This window comes from Garra rufa, chromosome 22, assembly GCF_049309525.1.
Source record: "Garra rufa chromosome 22, GarRuf1.0, whole genome shotgun sequence".
NCBI classification, from domain to species: domain Eukaryota; kingdom Metazoa; phylum Chordata; class Actinopteri; order Cypriniformes; family Cyprinidae; genus Garra; species Garra rufa.
In genome coordinates, this window is record NC_133382.1 from 15,080,311 (window position 1) to 15,101,373 (window position 21,063).

The 21,063-nt window shown below is 37.8% G+C and overlaps 3 protein-coding genes across 6 annotated transcripts in view; 2 read left to right on the forward strand and 1 right to left on the reverse strand.

Moving 5' to 3' along the window:
- Positions 1–9,939, reverse strand: part of mto1 (mitochondrial tRNA translation optimization 1) — a 33,174-nt gene extending 23,235 nt beyond the window's left edge. The window contains exons 1-3 of one of the 3 annotated variants that reach the window (XM_073828129.1): positions 9,795–9,938; positions 2,639–2,875; positions 2,358–2,557 (exon numbers count right to left, since the gene is read on the reverse strand). In XM_073828129.1, the coding sequence (XP_073684230.1) occupies positions 2,358–2,557; positions 2,639–2,822 (384 nt within the window). In that variant the 5' untranslated portion in view covers positions 2,823–2,875; positions 9,795–9,938. Of the gene's footprint in view, positions 1–2,357; positions 2,558–2,638; positions 2,876–9,794 lie in introns of all 3 variants that reach the window. The other 2 variants (XM_073828130.1, XM_073828131.1) reach the window with 2 other exon arrangements.
- Positions 9,940–10,050: 111 nt separating this feature from the next.
- LOC141297690 (uncharacterized) lies at positions 10,051–14,734 on the forward strand. Its single transcript, XM_073828135.1, has 2 exons — positions 10,051–11,047; positions 12,824–14,734. The coding sequence occupies exons 1-2, from the start codon at positions 10,246–10,248 to the stop codon at positions 13,429–13,431; spliced, it is 1,410 nt and encodes a 469-aa protein (XP_073684236.1). The 5' UTR covers positions 10,051–10,245; the 3' UTR covers positions 13,432–14,734.
- A 4,316-nt stretch (positions 14,735–19,050) lies between these two features.
- med1 (mediator complex subunit 1) overlaps positions 19,051–21,063 on the forward strand; it is a 59,489-nt gene continuing 57,476 nt past the window's right edge. For both annotated transcript variants that reach the window (XM_073827990.1, XM_073827991.1), the window contains exon 1: positions 19,051–19,332. In XM_073827990.1, the coding sequence (XP_073684091.1) occupies positions 19,239–19,332 (94 nt within the window). In that variant the 5' untranslated portion in view covers positions 19,051–19,238. The remainder of the gene's footprint in view (positions 19,333–21,063) is intronic.

Genomic DNA, 21,063 nt, shown 5'->3' on the forward strand with positions numbered 1-21,063 from the left:
TTTTTAATATATAATTGTCCGGACCTTGGCTGGTGAGCAGGGTTCATTACTGGACCTCGAGCCGTTTTAGTTGAAGACCCCTGGTCTAGAGCATGTTCAGTCTCCAGATTTAATTCTCATTAAAAATATTTGGGTGAATTGAAAAAAAAAAAAAAAACACCGGCAAAGTAAAAACCAAAGATAATCAGAGATCTGAAAGCTTTTTCATGTGAGGAATGGGCTAGGACTGCAGTAGAGAGATGACAGAAGCTTCTTAAAGCACTTCCAAGCAGTGTTTATTGGTGGTTTTAAAGAGTAAAATATTCTCCACAAAATTTGACTTTTGAGGGTTGAATAATTTTGAACATGAACATTAAGAGCCGATTTGAATTTTATCATGATTCGTCAATGTTACATTCTCAGAATCACTCAAATGTATATTAATAAAATTTCTCTAATAGTTTACCAATGCCTTTGTTGAACTGGTAAATTCCTCGAGGTGGCACTGTTTAATAGACAATAATGACGTGATGTTTCACTGATAACTAATCGCAGGCATAAAACAAAAGAATATCATTTGCAAAAATTGAACTGGTTTGAAAGGCTTTACTGCAGAGCAATTACTGTACGCAATAAAATATAAATGTCACTGACATTTCATGGTGGATGTGGTGAATAAACTGCCAGCAATTGAAAACAATAGCTTTGAGAATATGGTTGAGATCGCAAATATCAGCCAGATACTGAATGTACTGTGGAAGTGCGTTCTGAGGATGACGGCGATCGTAAAATCATCTGCTCAAATTTCAAAAGGTAACAAAATATACTTTATTCTTCTGTAATTGTTCTTAAAATATCAAGAGAGTTTTTTGCTATTGCAGAAGTTAGAGATCCATCCATGCTGGATATATAGATCCAACCCGAATATGTAATAATGATTGGTGAAAAATTCATGCATTTAAGAGTTAATGACTAAGTGTCAATATGGGCGGTTCTTTGTCTCCACATTGTGCCTAAAAATTATTTAGTGCACACTAGGGCTGGGCGATATGGCCTAAAAATAAAATCCCCGATTTTTTCACAAAAAATCCGATTTACGATTTAAATCGATTTTTTCCCCCCTACTACTTTTAGCATGTAAAGAAACCCCAGCTTTTCCACAATATATATGGGCACCATATATTTTGCAGTATACATTGCAACTGCATCAGTGCACCAGACCCCATTCTTATCATACCAGACACAGTAAATGTTTGTAAGACAAATAAATATGAGACGGGAGGAAAATATATATTTCCATGCTTTTCTCTTGCACTTATATCGTATACAAAAATATACAATTTTGAACACAGAAATATTAAATGATTTAAATAACTGAAACGATCTGCCAGCAGGTGGTGGTAAGACACTGATTTAATTACTGAATCATATTCATTTGATTCGTTTGAACGGATGGTTCATTCAAGAATAATGCAAGTGACTCTTAATGAACGGGAAATTTAATCATTTCACTAGATTCGTTTAAAAACGCACGTTCATTCATAAACGAAACACCGCTGTGTTTGAGTGGAGATGCGCTGCGGCTCAGCTGTGACTTGTTTCAGACTACTTTTGACGACAAAACAGAGCAAAATCAGGCAATAGTGTTATAGTCAGACAATGTAAGTCACTTAATAATAACTTCTTGTTTATTTAACTGTTTTAATAAATCAATATCTCGTTTACAAACTCCCTTAAAAATGATTAAAAGCTGTCACTCATCTTAGTTCGCAATATCACAAAGCTCTATTATAATAAACGAAGCTACTGCCCATTCAGTCTCTTATTTACACTCTCTCTACACTTGAGATACATTAGTCAATGTGCAAAACACATAGAAACCTTTGAAGCTCCACTCAGCGCAAATACAAATATGCTGGTCGCACTCGAGCCTTGATATGCAAATAATTCGCTATTGTCTTCAATCATCTCTCTACTGTTTATGTGATAAGTGAAACTGTATGTAATATAACAGGCTAACTTGCTAGCAAGCAGCTAATCATGTCCACTTAGTGACTCGCGTTATTTTACCAGAACGCGTTATTTGTTTTCCGTTCTGAATACAGCGGTTAGTTAGGCGTGCCATCATGTGGCCGGACAATATTGCCTCTTAATTATTCTGCCATTGGTGCAATTACAATGTATCTAATATTTTTATTAAAAAAATCGCGATACCTCGATTTAACAAAAAATTAAATCGTCTTAAAACGTAAATTCGAATTAATCGAAAAAATCGAAAGAATCGCCCAGCCCTAGTGCACACCTACAGTAGCCATGGGTAATGCCTTTACAAATCCCACTAATAATTATTTACTTTAATAATATAGACAGAATGAAACCTGTACGAAGTCTTTATAACGTTGCCGGTCCAGCTGGGCTCTAGGGCCCCACACTGCAGGCCCCTTACTGCGGTTAAGAATGGAGAAATGAATCCCGGCCCAGTCTCCTGCCCGTCCCATCACACCATCCAGAGCATCAACCTCCTTCACCAGATGACCTTTGCCGACACCCCCCAGCGACGGGTTGCATGAGAGTACCCCTACAGAACAAATAGAGATTTGTGTTTTAAAGTTGATCTAATTGCCATCTAAATAAGGTTCTATAATAACCCTCAACTCACCAATAGTTTGGATTTTCTGTGTGATGAGAAGCGTCTTTGCTCCAACTCTGCTGGCAGCGGCCACTGCTTCGGTCCCGGCATGACCGCCACCCACCACAATGACATCATAATGTTGAGTGTGAACACCAGAGGCAATGGAGCAGGTGAAGAGAGTCTTTGGAAAGCACAATCTTCTTATTAACATGGGCGATGACTCCCAAATCGATGCACTGCTGCGGATGGTAAAAGATTTCCAATCTGTGATCAAAAAGGAGGTTACATACATGCTGTTTAAAAGCTAAAGTAAAGCTAAAGTAATGAAAATAATTTCACATCTATCTAAAAAACCAGTATAGAACACAGCTAAGTTGAGTTACTTATGAGTGTATTTTCATAAATAGTTACTTACAGTGGATTTTTTACATTTATTTGTTGTGCCCCCAAAATGTTGGTAGTTTCCAATTATGGCTAACAGCACCAATGTGACTTTTTTTCACAAATTTTATTGCTAATAGCACGAATGGGACTGTGCTATGAGGGCGTTTACTTTCAGGTTTTCAGAGTTGACTTTCCGACTCCTGCTGTAAAAGTCGATAGAATAAAATCTACTCTTCAACTATATTTACATACAGGATCAGCAATAAGAATAGTAATTTTTTTCCACCTTGTCAACACAAAGCCTTAAGTTAACAAGAAAGAATGTATTCTTTATTAATATAATACAGGGGTTTTCAACTATAGTTTTCGGGCCTTCCCGCATATAATGTTTTAGATGTCTCCCTATTGAACATGTTAACAATTTAATTAGATAATGAAGTGATGATTAAGTCATTAATGACGAACACCTGCTGTTAACAAACACAACCACTGAAGAAAACATGGACAATAAAAAGTAACATAATAGTGTTTGGTGTTTCTTTTAGTTGACCTATTGACACTTGATTATACAAACTGTTTTTCGGGCAGCTGTAATAGGCTTGGGCGGTATCCAAATTTTGATACCGTCAAACCTCCTCCCTATTTTACCCCGGTATACGGTATTACCGTGAATAAAAAATAAAAAAATGACGTAAGGCTCAGACAGCGTCACCAAACTGTTGGCTTGTGCCTATACCGTTAAGAAACTGAATACCAAACACTACAACAATGTTGACAACTTTTATTAACAACAAATAGCAGTAAAAAAAAAAGGGCAAATACAACAGTCAAACAGAATAAAATTAACATAAACATCCTGGGGTGCGTTTCCCGTAGAACGACATAACTCGCTGGTTAACCTCCATAGTACGATGCATTGTTGTGGAAACGAACTAGCTCACGAGTGTTTCCCGAACACAGTCGCATCTCCATCGTTTGAACCACATTAGTTCAACAATGTAGGGCAGTTGTCAATGACGCAACCGAGTGATAACGTCGGCTATTTAACTGATTAGGGATCTCAAAAATGCAGCTATATTGAATATGGCACCTAATGACTCATTTCTTTCCCCCCTGTCATTACGCTTTATTTGATGTTTGATTCATCACGGGTTCCCTCTTACGTCATACACCGGGGTTCCCTCAGGCAAAATGCACACGCACTACTCCTAAACGGTGCTTAGAGGACGCACAAAAATACATAGCATTTATATTTAGTTTAAATGGAAGAAATAGATTGTGACGCTGTTTGCGAATGTTGGTTTGAACTGGTGTCGTGAAACACCGAATATTTGAACTATGTTGGTAACGACGGAACTTGCCACCATAGTTGGCTAACGATGCTTTTGGGAAACGCGCGCCAGGTCACTTGGTGCGTGACTCGCCATCTCTCTCTTTCTCCTCCATGCTGTCACTTGATGACTTCAAATAAATTATCCACCCGCTCCTATATTTTTCTCTGATTTAGATAACTGCACCTGATCGTCATATTACACTTAACCTATTGTAATCCTGATGAAACGGATGGTTCATTTTTAACAGCAGATTGATTCAGCTGATCTGCACATCGCTGCACATTTATATTGTGCCAAATCCAAATCCAAGCAGAAAAGAATAACTGACATCTGGATGCGACTCTCCGCAATCTCTGACAAAATCGGTCGGGTTTTCTCTGTATTAGAGCCGTTCTGAACTTACTATTCAAACGCATGCTTGGACTGAAGTTTACAGGGGTTCACCAGTTTAAGAAATGTCTGATGGTAAAAATCTGCTGCTTTTCATTTTTAAGGTATTGTTTTCGTTATAATCTACTGATTCAAATAATCAATAATAATTATTATTATACCACTGCGTGCCTAGCCTGACATGCTCTCGCGTATGAATGAACAGGCAGCATCTGTGGACACAGCGGGCGCATTAGGCACATCGTCAAATATATTTCAAAAGAAGCTGCCGCGGCGCCACGGTCCTGACCACATCGCTGTCTTTACTGGGTGTTTTTAGAGAATATTTCAATTTATTAATGCGATTGAATTAGCTATTCATGCGGTGGACTGTCATGATTTTGGAAAGATGCGCATCAGAGAAGTGGGTAAACGCGAAGCCGAGCACTACATTGCCATGCTCAATAGCATTAGCACAGGCATAACTCCCTTCAAACTTTATAGGGAATGTCACCGTTTCTACAAAATCTACACAAATTAAATCATCTGCCTGATGAAAAAAGTACATAAAACACGTTCATGTTTTAGAAAATGTAGTTAATATTAGCATCATTATTGATTTATCTCATCCACTCGCAAATAATCAGAATGCATTTTTTTATTACCTGACCCACCCGACCCGCGGATATAACCACCATCCGCGCATCACTACGCATTTTTAGGCATTAAATAAATTATATTTAATATTTAATCCTTGTCTCCTATATAAGTGCATTCTTTTATGACGGTATAACGGTATTGAAACTGAAACCGTTGCTATTTTTAGATCCCGCGGTATACCATATTACCGTAATACCGCCCAAGCCTAAGCTGTAATAATATTTTCAAAGTAACTTTAACATCAGATGATGTTAGTTATGTGTATATGTTTGGATATTGTGTATTGTTTTCTCTATATTGAACTCAATGTAGTGCTTTTAAACAGTGTTGTGCTGATCAATTATTATGAAGAACTTTAAAAAATATCTAAAGAACATCAACCACTGAACTACGTGGCCAAACACAGACATCAAGGATCAGTGCATGAATCTAAAAAATGGTGACAATCAACAAACTAATCAGATAAACATATTAACTCTCAACATCACAAAAAAGCTACTAAAGTCCCAATACATTTTGTCATTAATGACTCAACCATCACTTTATCACATTAACTTGTTAACATGTTCAATAAGGAGACATCTAAAACATTATGTCCGGGGAGGCTCGAGGACTGGAGTTGAAAACCCCTGATATAATGTAATTAATATAACTGCTAGGTGAGGGCATTTCTGTGTCTCTGACACCTGTTGTAAAAAGTCTGAATTCTTGGCTGCACTTGGTTCATTTCTTGCTGATACAGTACACTCAACTGCCATGCACTGTATAGGTATTGGTGATTAAGGGTGATAAGTGAGAGATTTCAGACACAGCATCAAACAAGTCGAAAGCAAGTAGATTCCTTTGAGAGTTGAGAGTTTTTTAAGTTGAGTAAATCTGCTGAAATATAAAATTTAGTCATGTATGTAGGCAACCATTTGTTACACCTATACAGTGGCGCCACCACGGGGTGGCCAGGGGTGGCCACCCCACTGGCCATTATAAATTTTAGTAGCATCAGTTATGCATTTCATCCCTAATGCACAGCCAGGCAGGCAAGCCGCTCTAGACCTTCGGTCGCACACAGTAGCCAGCCCTCTCCCCCATTGTGGCAAGCTTTAGGCCAGGGGTTTTCAAACCTGTCCTGGAGCCTCCCCTGCCCTGCACATTTTGTATGTCTCCCTTATTAGGCACACCCAATTCAGGTCTTGCAGTCTCTACTAATGAGCTGATGATTTGAATCAGGTGTATTAGATGAGAGAGACAAGCAAAATGTGCAGGGCAGGGGAGGCTCCAGGACAGGTTTGAAAACCCCTGCTTTAGGCTATTGCGTGCGCATGATCGCGCAACTCTTCAAACTGCGCTGAAGGCACGCTCTCTGCTGCCCGTCGGGCTCGGGCTGCACTTGTATTAAGCTTGTGTGTATTTTGATGAATATGCCGATTAAACATCCATGCTTTCTTGTTTATTTTTAAACTTTTGAAATTAATTTGCATCAGTGATGCGCAGGTTGATCCAAAATGGGCGGGTGCCTGCGGTCACCCGTGGTTACTAGTCATCCAAAAATATTTTTAATGATATTCGGGTCGCGGTCGGTCGGGTCGTTTGAAATAAAGATGCCAATTAAACCTTTGTAATTTATATAGTACTAGACACAATTTTCTATGAAATAGACCTACACTTTATTGGCTGAATAATATTTACCTTTTGAATGTTGAGCGTTATTAACTGTTGAATAAATGCTGACGCGGGACAAAATGCCCGATTTCCCAACACGTTGAACTGAGCAATGCCATTGTACCATTTTAATAGGCTACTTTTAAACGCATATAGCTCAGTAATGTCAGCTTTATGTATTTTCTGAGAGGGGGGTGGGATTTTTGTTGGGAAAGTCGGGGGAGAGACGCACACTTCGATTAGACTGAATAAACATGCAGCATATTAATTGTCAAGAAAATGGTATTCCTAATAAATGTCTCGAATTTTTTGATTATGTCCAATGCTCCTCTTTCTTTTTGGAATTATTAGACACATTTCACTATGTCTTTTCAAATGCCTAGGTCTCTTTAATTTCCTTAATTATTAAATTTCTATTATTAATATTCTATTTTTAAACGTTTATTCAAGCAATAATATATAAATTATCTCATGTATATGCTTGTTTAAAACCAGGGATTAAAAACAAATTCCAAGTAAAAACGGTATTTTTTCTTTACATTTCCAGAGAGGGAAACGAACGAAATTAAACATTACTTAATAAATTCAAAGCACTATAATTTCCTTATTCATTTGATACAACTATTAATATACATACAATAATATTATTTTGTCATATTCGTGATTCCTGAATTTATATATGAAAACTGCGTTTTGAAGTGCATTCGTAATGTTTGTATAAGAAAATTCGTTAATTTCTTATACATTTTTATTAAGTTGATTTAATATTCTTGATCATTTTTAGAAGAAGTTAAAAAAAAAAAGGAATTAGCTTGTAGTCTATATATATTTAAGGCTATAGGCTAATCTTTTTCTTAACTTCTATTAGGCTACACCGTAGATTGAAATAAAATAGAATCACTGAAAATGAAACTATTTAAATTTGTATAAAGGAAAGACAAAATAAATCACAAGAACAATCTGTATTTTTCTTGTAATCAAGAACATTTCTTTTGACAAAATTAATTAATGCCGAATAATGTTTGACAGTGAACGCATCTCCACCGTAGCCGCATATAATCGCTGCTGTCAGTCGCAAATATTAAACATGCGGGTCAGGAAGCGGGTCGGGTACAATATTTTCTCTCTTTTTTTGCGGTCTGAGTTGCGGGCGGGTTAGGGTTGTTTGTACATTGACCCGCGCGTCACTGATTTGCACTCCAAATAAACATGAGGCTACTTGCAGTTGAATTGCAAAGCGACTTTTTTTATATTTTGCTCTGTACAGAGAACAGTAATACTGAAGTTTTAAAGCCTATAACTTTATATGCTACCAGAAATAACAGTAAAGCAAAAAATTATTATCTTTAATTAGATTTAGGCATGCAAAAATTTTTTGTATTGTGCCACCCTAACATTTTTACTGGCCTCTTTCGGCCACCCTATGAAAAAAATCCTGGAGGCGCCACTGCACCTATATGTCAAATAACACAAGGATGTCAATTTAATGCTCTATAATAAAAATAAATATAAAATGATATAAAACTAACATCAATTAAGTTGATTAATTAATTGACACATTGTGTAATTAATTAAACATTTTAATCGCTTGACATGCCTTTTTACAATATTTCTACTTTATTACTACATTTATTAGTAGATAGATCCTAGGTAGTGTGTGATTTAGCCCTGCGGTTCCCAATTCCAGTCCTCGCGCCCCACCGCTCTGCACATTTTGCATGTCTCTCTTAGTTAACACACCTGATTCAGATAACCAGCTCATTAGAAGTGAGGTCCGTGCAGGAACTGCAATCCGATTGACATGGTCCCTGCAAAGTGTTCATTGCTCCCTGCTCCCTAAGCGGGGGAAATCTGTTTACTATAGACGTTTTTCCTGAACACGGAAGTAAGTCCGACTCTTAACTGAAAGAATGTTTTGCATTTCCGGTCTGCATTGTTTCTAGTCAAATTATGGTATATTCCGAGCTAATAAACTAATGTTAAACCTATTAAAATGTTTTTAAAAAGCACATGGCTCCATAGCGCCATCACTTGGCAATGTCGCAATGACCGTCATTTGTCAGTGCCTCACTTTAATGAGTGTGTAGATGACACGAAGCAGCGGACGTTAGCTACATTAAAAACAGATGGACGCTATTTGAATGGGTTCCTATGGAAACCGGAACAGAAAAGCATTCAATCTGACGTTAGAATTCGTAATGGCGGCGCTCATCGTTTACTCAGGAAAAAAGTCTATACTTCGAAACATTCATTCACATATTTGCGCTACGTCACCGCATGTAGCGTCTTCACACACAGATGAAACTTACTAGAGAAGTGTGATGTAAGTGCATCTGTAAATAAATGCATTGTAAATTTACGTCTCGCACGCTTTAATGACCTTCAAATGGAACACATACGCTCGCTTCGAACTAATGAATAATGGCGGAATATCCTGTGATGTCCACTTCGAAGGGCAGTAACGTTGGAATAGAACAAACGTCGGAAGCGATGCGTGAAACACACAAAATGTGCAGAGCGGTGGGTTGCGAGGACTGGAATTGGGAACCGCTGATTTAGCCCATCAAAATCTCAATCCAGCAAGGCAACCAAAAAATACTTCCAAAAATACTATGTAAGATACAATGATATATGTCAAAGCAGCACTAATGTATACTCTGAGGCTGCGCTTACAGTTCATCCTACAGTGAGTCCATGACTTAATTTAAAATGCATGCCTGTTGATTTTCATATGTTGTCCTTTACCTGATGCTCATTATGTATGACTTTAAAATACTTACAATTGCTCTTTAAGTATTTTTTCCTATTTAGAACAGATTACTCGTTGATGTTATAGTGACCATCTGCTTTTTTGTTATTTTTTTTATGGCAGTAGCGACATCTCCTTCATGATGCAGCACAGGACGCAGCCATGTCGTTTTCTTCTTGTTTATTGGCGGATCGCTCTTTGGAACATTACCGCCACCTACTGTACTGTTGATTATAGGACATAACTTCTTGTTCGGGAAGTTATGGCTGGAAGTTACTATTACAGCCTCTTGGGACGGCGTGAAGATGGCGGACCGGGCAAGCAACGTCTTCTGAGCTCTCGGTAATTTGCCCCAAATTTACTCAAAATTAAATGTTCTAATTAATCAAGATTACCAACAGTAAAGTGAACACTCTAAGAAGAGATTGAGGTGATTTATAGTTGGAATTTTAAAGTTTAATCACAGTTTAATCAATGCGGACATGCCGAATGGAAAGACTGAACAAAGATTACCCGCTGCCTCTGGTAAAGTAATCGGGGATCATGATTACTCGCTGATGGATACAACAAGTGGGGGGACAAAGAGAAAAAATTCCCCTATTACTCCAACGAAAAGTACAGCACCACCTTTGAAGGTTAAATCCACGAAAGATTCTTCAGAAATGGTAAACGCATCTCTGGTCGAAGCTATTGAAAAGTTAACATCTAAAATGGATAGTTTCGGTGACCAACTGAGAGAAAACTCAGTCATGGTGGCTAGCATCGCCAAACTAGTGGAGCTGAATGCCACGGAGATTAAAGAGTGCAAAATCAAGATACAAACCATGGAGAAAGAAGTGCCCCGTTTAATAAAAGAAAACAATGAGCTGAAAGAAAAAGTCACGGAGCTGGAGCGCTACAAGAGACGTTGGAACCTTAAAATACATGGTTTGAAGGAAAAAGCTGACGAAAAAACCCGAGATGTCGTTATGAGTATTCTGTCCAAATTAGCACCGCAGTGGAACACTTCGATGGAGTCGGTAGTGGATTCCGCTCACCGTATTGGAAGGAAAGAAGAGGGGAGAGACCGCCAGATTATCATCCAGTTCACTATGAGATTCCACAGGGACGCCATCTGGAAAATGTCCAAAAACTCTAAGATCTGCAAAGACTTGGGGATCCATTTCAAGCAGGACTTCTGCAAAGCTGATAGAGAGGCTCGCGCAGCTGCATGGCCGAAGATGGAGCAAGCTAGGATGGCAGGACAGAACGTGTACTACAGAGGACATGTCGGCTACATCAACGGTAACAGGGTTACTATGGATTAAGAAATATTTTTGAACCATAGTGGTAATTGCTCCTGTAGCACAGGTTGAGTTGTACACCTCGACGACTTAATGTTAATAACTTTTTGGCAAACCGTAATAAGCTTTGGACTTGTTTATGTTTTTGTGATTAAAAGGCAATAATGTTAGATTTCAATTGATAAAAAAGAAAATTCTTTGAATGTCAGTATGTAAACTTGACATGAATGTCTTTCTCTCTCTCTTTCACTCATTTAATTAATATTCTAAAGCTCGGATGCTTTTGGAAAAACTGTTACATTTGAAGGAGTGGAGAAATAGTGAAATATCGTTATCAGAGTGTGTTCACTTGGGTTTTAAGTTAATGAAAAGAGTTAATCTGTTGGTTATTTAGAGAAAAAAAAAGAAAAAGATTGATAGGGGCCTGTAGCAATGTTTACTTAAAAAAAAAAAAAAGAACTAAGGTAATCTTTTTTTATTTATTTACTTTTCTCTCTCGCTTACAACCAGATGTTCACTTATGTTTCACTCAACACTAGGGGTCTTAGAGATTCTATTAAAAGAAAGTCTATTTTTCTTTTCTGTAAAAATGAAAAAGCACAATGTTTTCTTTTCCAAGAAACTCATTCTGTTGACATAGACGAGAAATTTTGGTCAAACCAATGGGTAGATAAAATAATTTTTTCTCATGGTTCTAATAGGTCTGCAGGAGTTGCTATACTTTTAAATAATTTCCCTGGGAAGATTCTATCCACTGTTAGGGATACTTGTGGTCATTGGATAATTTGTGTTTTTGAAATAGATGAAAATGTTTTGATTTTGGGAAATATATATGGATACAATAATCATAACCAAAACAAAATTTTAGTGTCTGAGGTTACAACAGTTGTTAAGGATCTATGCCATAGGTATCCTATTGAGGATTTTATTTTTGGGGGGGATTTTAATATGGTGATGGACGATTGGCGTGATAGATCTCCTTCAAAATTTCTGAGACACCATTACAATCCCATATTGCTTGACTTTTGTAGTGTGTTTAAATTGATGTATGTATGGCGCACTAAAAATCCAAGTATTCAAGTTTTCACATGGTTTAAACCTGATGGTTCAGTCAAATCCAGATTAGATTTCTGGTTAATCTCTGAATTTAGATCTGGTTTGGAGTCAGATTCTATAGTTTCTGCTGCACCCTTAACTGATCACTGCATGGTTAAGCTTATTCTTAGACCTACAAATGCTTATCAAAGGATAAAAGGTTACTGGAAATTCAATTCAAACCTTTTGCATAGTGAACCCTTCTGTCACGAAATTATAGCTATTATCAATAATATAAACGGAGACTCAGATTTTAAAACTTATAGAGAGAAGTGGGAATATTTAAAGTATAAAATACGTCAGATCTCCATATTTTATGGTAAATTATTAAGCAGGAATAGTAAAAAAAAAGAATTAGAAATTATTAAAGAAATAAACAGCATTTGTATTAAATCTCTTTTAAGTGAAAATGATAAACAAAAGATACTTCTCCTCCAATCCTCGTTAGACAACATTTATGTTGACAAAGCCAAAGGTGCATACATAAGATCGAGAGCAAAGTGGATAGAGGAAGGGGAAAGGAGTTCAGCATATTTTTGTAGACTGGAAAAAAGGAGACAAGAACGTAACAGTATTAAAGCTTTACTGATTAATAATCAAGAATGCACGGATCCTGGAAAAATTTCTGAGGAAATTTATTGTTTCTACAATAATTTATATTCCTCCTTTTATTCACATACAGATGCTGATGCTTTCTTTGGTCGTGTTAAGGATTGGACTCCAACAGTAGATGAGAGTTTCAGAAACGCTTGTGATGCAGATATTAGTATGGAGGAAGTGGAAAGAGCAGTGAATTGTTTATCATTAGACAAATCGCCTGGTTCAGATGGATTAACAAGTAATTTTTATAAGCATTTCTGGAAGTATATTAAAGATCTAGTTTTTAATATGTTGAAAGAAATATCAGAATCTAATATTCTTCCAACTACTATGAAGCAAGGCACTATCATTCTTATCCCTAAACCTGGTAAAAATCCTAAATTAATAGACAATCTTAGACCTATAACCCTGCTTAATAATGATTATAAAATTTTAACTCACATTTATGCTAACAGATTGAAAACCGGAATTTCACAAATTATTTCAGAGACGCAGTCAGGTTTTTTAAAAGGGCGCTCAATCCACAATAATATCCGACTTGTGCTTGATTTACTGGATTACAATTATTTAGTTGAAGATGGTTTCATTTTATTTCTAGATTTTTTTAAAGCTTTTGACATGATTGAACACAAATTTATGTTTCACACTTTAGAAACTTTTGGTTTTGGAGAAAATTTTAAAAATTTTTAAAAATTTTATTAATCTAGTTAAATTAATTTATAAAGATACAAATAGTACAGTTATGTTACCAAATGGTATGTCTCCAAGATTTTCAATTAACAAAGGAATCAAACAGGGTTGCCCCATCTCTCCCCTGCTGTTTATTGTTGCAGCGGAAATGCTTTCTATTCTTATAAAACATTCTGAGTTTGAAAAACTGACAGTATTGGGAAAACAGTTAGTCATCAGCCAGTTGGCAGATGACACAACTATATTCATGAAAAATATTGACCAAGTTCCGAAAATTCTCCAAACCGTTGATTTTTTTTTCAAGGGCTTCTGGTTTAAAATTAAATCTTACCAAATGTGAATTATTACCGATTCATAACTTTCCTCTGTCAACCATTTACAATATTCCTGTTAAACACACTGTCAAATACCTAGGTGTACATATCACAAAGGATAATACTTCACTTAATAATCTCAATATTTGGAATACCTTAGATAAATGTAAGTCATATTTAAACTCGTGGTCTCAAAGAGACATTTCTATTATTGGCAGAATTTTACTTACAAAAATGGAATGCATTTCTAGACTCATTTACCCAGCCTACTCAATCTCTTTTCCTAAAAATGCAATAAAAGCTATTAACCAAGCTAATTTTAGTTTTATTTGGAAAAGAAAAACGCATTACATTAGAAAAGGAACGATGGTCAAAGAATATGAAGAAGGAGGTCTAAAAGCCCTTGACATTGAATGCATTAATGGTACAATAAAAATAAATTGGCTTAAATCCTTTATAAAAAATGAAAATAGTTTTTGGTTTCATATCCCCACCAAAATATTTATGAAATTAGGAGGTATCCATTTTTTCCTTAGGTGTGATTATGACCTTAAAAAACTCCCTGTTAAGTTATCAGTGTTTCATCAACAGGTTTTACTTTATTGGAAAATTATCTTTAAGCATAATTTTAGTCCCCATAATGTTCCTTTATGGAACTGTAGATATGTTGTATTTAGGAATAAATCCTTATTTTATAAAAACTGGTGGGAGAAAGGAATATGGTCTGTCATGCAAATAATAGACAATACTGGAATAATGTCCTTTGAAAATTTTAGCTCTAAATTTAATTTATTTGACAGAAAGCAATTGTTACGTGACAGACGTGCTGGATGAACGAGACGAAGTCGAGATCAACAATTAACACTATATTTAATATCTTCTTCAAGGAACAGACAGGAACAGGCAGGATAATCCACACACATGTAACGATAACATCAAATAAAGACCGACATCAACTGAACTGAAAGACAAACTTATAAAGGGTGACTAATTGTACAAGGACAGGTGCAGGGAATCACACTGACGAAGGGCTAAACCAAATGATAACAAAATGACAGGGGGAGACAATGGGAGAAACCAATAGAACAGACATGAACTGACAGAACTGTGACATTACGCCCCCCTCCGAATAGGCGCGTCCTCGCGCCGTAGAAAAAGAAAAACAAAACAGAAAAGAGGGGCGAAAAAAAAAGGAAAATGTCCATGGCGGCTTCGGCGGAGGACGCCACCCCAGGAGGGGGACCAAAACAAAAGTCCAAGTGACAGACAGTACAGTCCAGAGGGGCGACGACGGAGGGAGGAGCCAGGGAGGACATGGGTGGGGCGTAAGGCAGGAGGAACTGACCCAGACCGCAGCCATGATGACGGCCCACTGTGGAGCCGACGGAGGGAGGAACCATGGTGGATGAAGGCGTGCCGACTCCATGGGGCCGACCGACAGAGGCGGAGCAGATGGAGAAGGAGCCCGAGGCGAAGACGGAGAGCCGATGATCCGGGGTGACGCCGAGGATCCGGAGGGCCAAGGTGGAACAGGCTCTGGCGCCCGAGGCGGAGGCGGAGTCCCGGAGATCCGCGGCGGAGCCGGAGCGACAGAGGATGGAGGCTGTGCCCGCAGGAAGGAGGAGTCCCAAGGAGCCGGTGGGACGGCGCGACGAGGCACAGCCGGAGGAGCAGAGTCCTGAGGTGACGATGGGGTGACGACTGACCAGGGCGGAGCCGAAAAGACGATGGAGCCCGGTGGAGCTGGTGGATCGACGGGCGACGGTGTAGAGGAGGGCGTCGAGAGCCGTGGTGGAACCGCGGGGTCGAAGGGCCGAGGCGGAGTCCAGGACTCGGAGGCTGGAGGCGGAGCTGAGGGATCCTCCAGCCGAGACGCCGATGGAAGCTGGCAGTCCCGCGGCGAGCCCACTGCACAGGTGGTGGGCTGAGGGTGAGCTGAGGGGCTGTCAGGGGACAGCGGCGGCCAGACAAACATGGCATCAGATGACAGAGGGTGGGTGGGTGGGAATTCCGGGCAGACAGGACAGACGGATATTTCCATATCAAAGTCAATTAAGTTACCAGAGTTATCTTCGATGAGATCCGAGAAAAAGTCTATTAAGTCCCCAGAATTAGGTCCAAGCTCACCCTCAGTGGTGGTGCAGTGGGCAGGGCTCTCTATCGCCCTCTCTCGCTCCACGTGGCAATCCACCGTCGCCGATGTTGCAGTCGGCTCTCGCACCTGGTCAGATGGGTCAGGCTTTGGCTCTGTCGCTCTCGGCTCTGGCTCTCCATCTGCGGTGGGCTCGGGCTGCAACTCCGCATGTCGGGGTGATGTTTGGCTGGGTTCTGGGTCTGGAGTGGGGCTGACGTCCTCCTTGACGATGTCGACAGTCCAGGATGATCGGCAGGACGCCAGCACCCACTCGATGAAATCCGGCAGGCTCTCTTGAGGACCCTCCCCGGATAGCAGCGCCTTGGTGGCAGAGTTCAGTCCTAGGCGGTAGTGGACGCATAGGCTGCTATCCGGGAAGTGTGACTGGTTTGCCAGGAAGAGAAACTCACGTGTGTGGTCCTCAAGAGAGCGTTCCCCCTGCCTCAGGAGGATCAGGAGAACTGTGGGGTCCATGATAACAGAAAAAAAAAAAAAAAACACTGAGTAAAAAACTGAAAAAATAAACGCAGGGAAAACGTGCCGGGTAGACTGTATTGGTCGGTCTTTCTGTTACGTGACAGACGTGCTGGATGAACGAGACGAAGTCGAGATCAACAATTAACACTATATTTAATATCTTCTTCAAGGAACAGACAGGAACAGGCAGGATAATCCACACACATGTAACGATAACATCAAATAAAGACCGACATCAACTGAACTGAAAGACAAACTTATAAAGGGTGACTAATTGTACAAGGACAGGTGCAGGGAATCACACTGACGAAGGGCTAAACCAAATGATAACAAAATGACAGGGGGAGACAATGGGAGAAACCAATAGAACAGACATGAACTGACAGAACTGTGACAGCAATATGATAAAATCATCAAAGCTATCCCACAGTCTATATTTCAGTTGTCTTGTAATTTATTACAAAATAATATAACACCTTATCTTCCTCAGCTTTTGGTGAATGGAGTTTCGATTACTAGTATAAATTTATCCAATATTGTAATCCGGAATGTTTTTGCTAAAGAACTATATCTCTTTTCTTCAAATAAAAATGTAATATTCCAATATTTCTCTAAGGACAAAGTTAAATTGTTGAGAACAAAATATTTGAAATTTCCAGTGGCACCAAAAGTAAAGGAAGTCCATTTTAAAATTCTCAATGGAGTATATCCTTCCAGAGAATTTTTGAGATCTCGATTTGGGTTTGATGCTAACAATTGTTCCTTCTGTGATGATCAAATTGAAACTACAGAGCATCTTTTTTATGATTGTAAATTTGCTTGTGCCTTTTGGGAAGATTTGCACTATTGGTTATTTCCTAAAATTGAAGATTTACATGCTTTAACAAAGGAAAATGTACTATTTGGCTTATTTTTGAAAGATGAAACACATGATTTAGCAGTTAACACAATTATTATTCTTGGGAAGTTCTTTTTGCATAAGAACAGATTTCTGAAAATGCTTCCAAATTTCTATATATTTCACAAGGAACTATGTCTTTACTTTCTGTCACTTAAACGGATGAAGAAAAAGAATGCCTTAAGTCTTTGTAAACTAATAGAACATCTTGATCTTGCTGAAAACCCCTAGTTATTTTTGTTTCATTTATTCATTTTGTTTTATTTATTTATTTTTCCTTTTTCATTCTTTTCTACATCATGCTTGTCTGTTGTCTGATTAAGGAATTATAATTTTTGTACCAGGCCATGTATGGTTGTAATGTTGTTTACCTATGTTCAACAGTGTTCAATAAAAAAAATAAAAAAATAAAAAAAAAACTATTCCAGCCTCTTTTAATATGTGTGATGATGAGTATATTTCCATTTACAGGTCTTAACTATCTAATTGTAATGTACTTGTTAGAGCTGAGGAAGAGTCAAAGCATATAATTAATTTGTTTAGTGTTACTTGTTCAGTCCACTGTAAGCCTGCTGTTAACTCCGCAGTGCATACAGTTAACTCATCAGGAAGTTTTAGAATTAACTACCCTTAAATTTTGAAACATTCACCTCTATTCCTACTTTCTGGCTGTTTTTATTTGAACCATCTGTAAAGATGTGTAATAATTTACTTCATTTCCATTACACCTTTTTTAGACTTAAATCTACAAGTGGTTCTGGAGCTTTCCATGGTGGGCCACCTAGCAGAGGCAGGTATATATATTCGGAATAAAATTTTTGTTGTCAATAACACATTCCAATGTAATGACGTAGTATTATTCTCAGGAGGAAGCACATCTGGAGGAGGCAAATGACAACATCAGTGTGATCATAGACATGTCTATGGTGGTGATTTTTTGACTTATCAAAACTTAACCAGGTGTAGTATTCTATCCAATTACTAATAGTTATTTTAAGTTCAAAATGATTAAATTCGTCATGCCTTAAAATCCTGCCTTTTATTACATGTATTTCCAGGCATTAATTTTTTTTTGTCTTCTTGCCAAAAATGTTTTATTTATATTTTCACTATGATTTGGCAAATGTTTTAGCCAAAAATTTAGCCTTATCTCTGTGTATTAGCCACTTCTTGTTTTCCTTATAGTGGTAATCTTCTGGAAAAGATTCCATTCTTTTTGATCATATGGCAGGGAATACCTGGACCACACACACATGCAAACTACATTTAGAAGTATCTTATATCCCCCCTCGTTGGAAATGCTACCTTATTGCCTAATCCTAACCCCTCCCCCACACCCAAACCTAAACCTACAGTACCATGAATACAAAGAGGGTAATAGTCTGGTGGGGGTCAAAATTTGGCACAACACCGGTCCGTACCAGCACACTTTAAGCACTGTTTTAAATAAGGCAAACTACTTCAAATTTTTAAGCATGGGTGTATGAAATTGGAAAAAAAGTTATTTCTATATTTTCTGGAATTTCATTGATGATGATTATTAATATTTTATTGGCCTAGAATGTTTTTATTCTGGTAAGGATTAGGAATTTTTATTGGTGCGTGGATTTAATAGAAATTAAATAGGATCAGTGTTGGGCTCGTATATATATATATATTTTAATATTACTTTCTGACAATAGTGATTGGTGGATCTAGGCTTGAGGCAGGGTGACAAGTAACTGATTCATGACGCCAACACAGTAGGTGGCGACATGCACACAGGACGCAATTGTTCCAAAAAAAGAGGAAGAAGATGACGCCATTACATTCTCGATCAGTTTTCTCCATTGTTGTTCTGAGTTTTCCACCGATTTCAATACGCTTTGTTCGTCTATTTTAAAGGGGACTTAACTATTTCAACACGACGGCGCCCTGATGTAGTGTTGAGAGCGTCTTTCTGCTTTACTGGTATAGGGTCAACTCTTGTGGTCGAGTTCTGAAGATGGCGACGGTGCGGAGCAGCAGCCCAAGCGCAGACGCATCACACAGCAGCACAGCCGCGGTCTCCGAGCGGCTCCGAGCGGAGGATGGGTCTGGTACGGCACACATAATTTACTTAAAACACTCGTTTTGCTTGTGTAGTCCATTATGGATTATGCATTGGAGATAAAATGCTGCTAAGAAAACTATGAAAGTAACGTTACCGTAGTGCCTTTTTAAGACACGGACAGTTACTGATCTAAGTTAATTACTGTATTATAACATGTACGTTAAATGCCATAGTATAAAAAATATAGAAATTATGAATTCTAATCGTACTATTATATGATTATTGGTATGATTGGAAATAACGTTTAGCAGCATTCGTAGGCATCAATTTCATGTTTCAAGTCAACAGGATCATAGAGGATCATGGATATGTTCTATATCAGAACAACTTTAGACATCACAGAGCCATTTTATTTATTTATTTAGTTGTTTGCTTCCTTTCATAGGCATTCTTCACTGTCAACTGTTACATTATATATAAATGTTAAGTTGTTAAGTTCAATTATCCGATTTACACTTGCCATTTTCTACACTAGTTTTGATAAGTAAATTAAAAACACATTTTAATGCTTTATAAATTGCAAAATGAAAATGTATAACCAAAATTTTTGCTAGATATGTGTAACATGTCCACAGTCACCCATTCAACAAACATATGTAAACATATTTAAACAAATAAAAAATTAGGAATGCAAGTAAAGCAAGCTTGAGTAAAAAGATGAACACATGAAACTCAAATAAATAAAATCTAAATGAAGTATACACAAAAACGAAATAAAATAAACAGAGCATAAACAAAACAAACATAGACCTACTAATATTCATAAATGATAAGAAATTAAGGCTATTGTGCTTATTTTTAAAGATTAATCGATGATCACAAGAAAAAAAAAATATTGCATTAGACATTGCAACCTGGGGCCAGTTGCATAAAAGGTTTAGACAGACTTAAAAGTTAGTCATTCATTTTTTTTTCTTTAAGACTGGTCAAATTTTTAAAAATTTGGTTACATAAAAACTTTAATTAGCCATAAAAAAAGATTAGTCTAAGTTGGATCCAAAATATAAGACTGATTACCCCTTAGTTATCTGCTAGCTGGTCAAACGAGTTCTTAAGACACTGTCTTAACATAGAGACTAAGTTTATGCAACTGGCCCAGGTCTGTAATTATTTAACAGAACATGCTAAATGTGTTTAAATTTTTCTGTGGTCATGGGCATCATTGCATTTATAAAACTAAGTACTACAGCAATCAGGGCTCGCAAAATCGCTAGCCCAACGTCCCGGGGCTATTGTGTTTTTCAGTCAGGCTACCAAAATGTTTGACCGGACTGCCCGACGGGCTATCATAAAGTAGAGGACTCCTGCAGGTCCTTAAAAACTCCTCAATTTAGTCGTATCAAATTTAAGGCCATTAAAAGTTTTAAATATGTTAAGTAGAAAAAGAAAAATCTTAATTATAATATTAAGGGGTCTTACAGTTGAGGACGGAAAGACAAGAATCGCGATAGGGCTGGATTAAACTTCAAAAGGCAATGATGTCATTGAATAAAAATATACGTGCTGCAAGTTTCAAAGTCAAAACGCCACACGGATGTCTTTATATGAATGTATCTGAAGGGAACCGGCTGTCCTCAGAAACGTATCGTTGGTATTTTCATTTCATGCCTGATAAAACCGCATTAATGCTGCTGTGTATACAGCCGTTACTAGGGAAACCGTAATATTTCAGCGCTCCTAAAGCGCCCCCTCGTGACAGAGAGTTAATGTGAAAGAA

What these genes read in the sequence shown, in the direction of transcription:
- LOC141297690 (XM_073828135.1), top strand. Translation starts at nt 10,246, where the DNA reads ATGCCGAATGGAAAGACTGAACAAAGATTACCCGCTGCCTCTGGTAAA. An exon ending in ACATGTCGGCTACATCAACG is followed by an intron (nt 11,048 to 12,823) that starts GTAACAGGGTTA and finishes ATTCACATACAG; the next exon opens with ATGCTGATGCTTTCTTTGGT.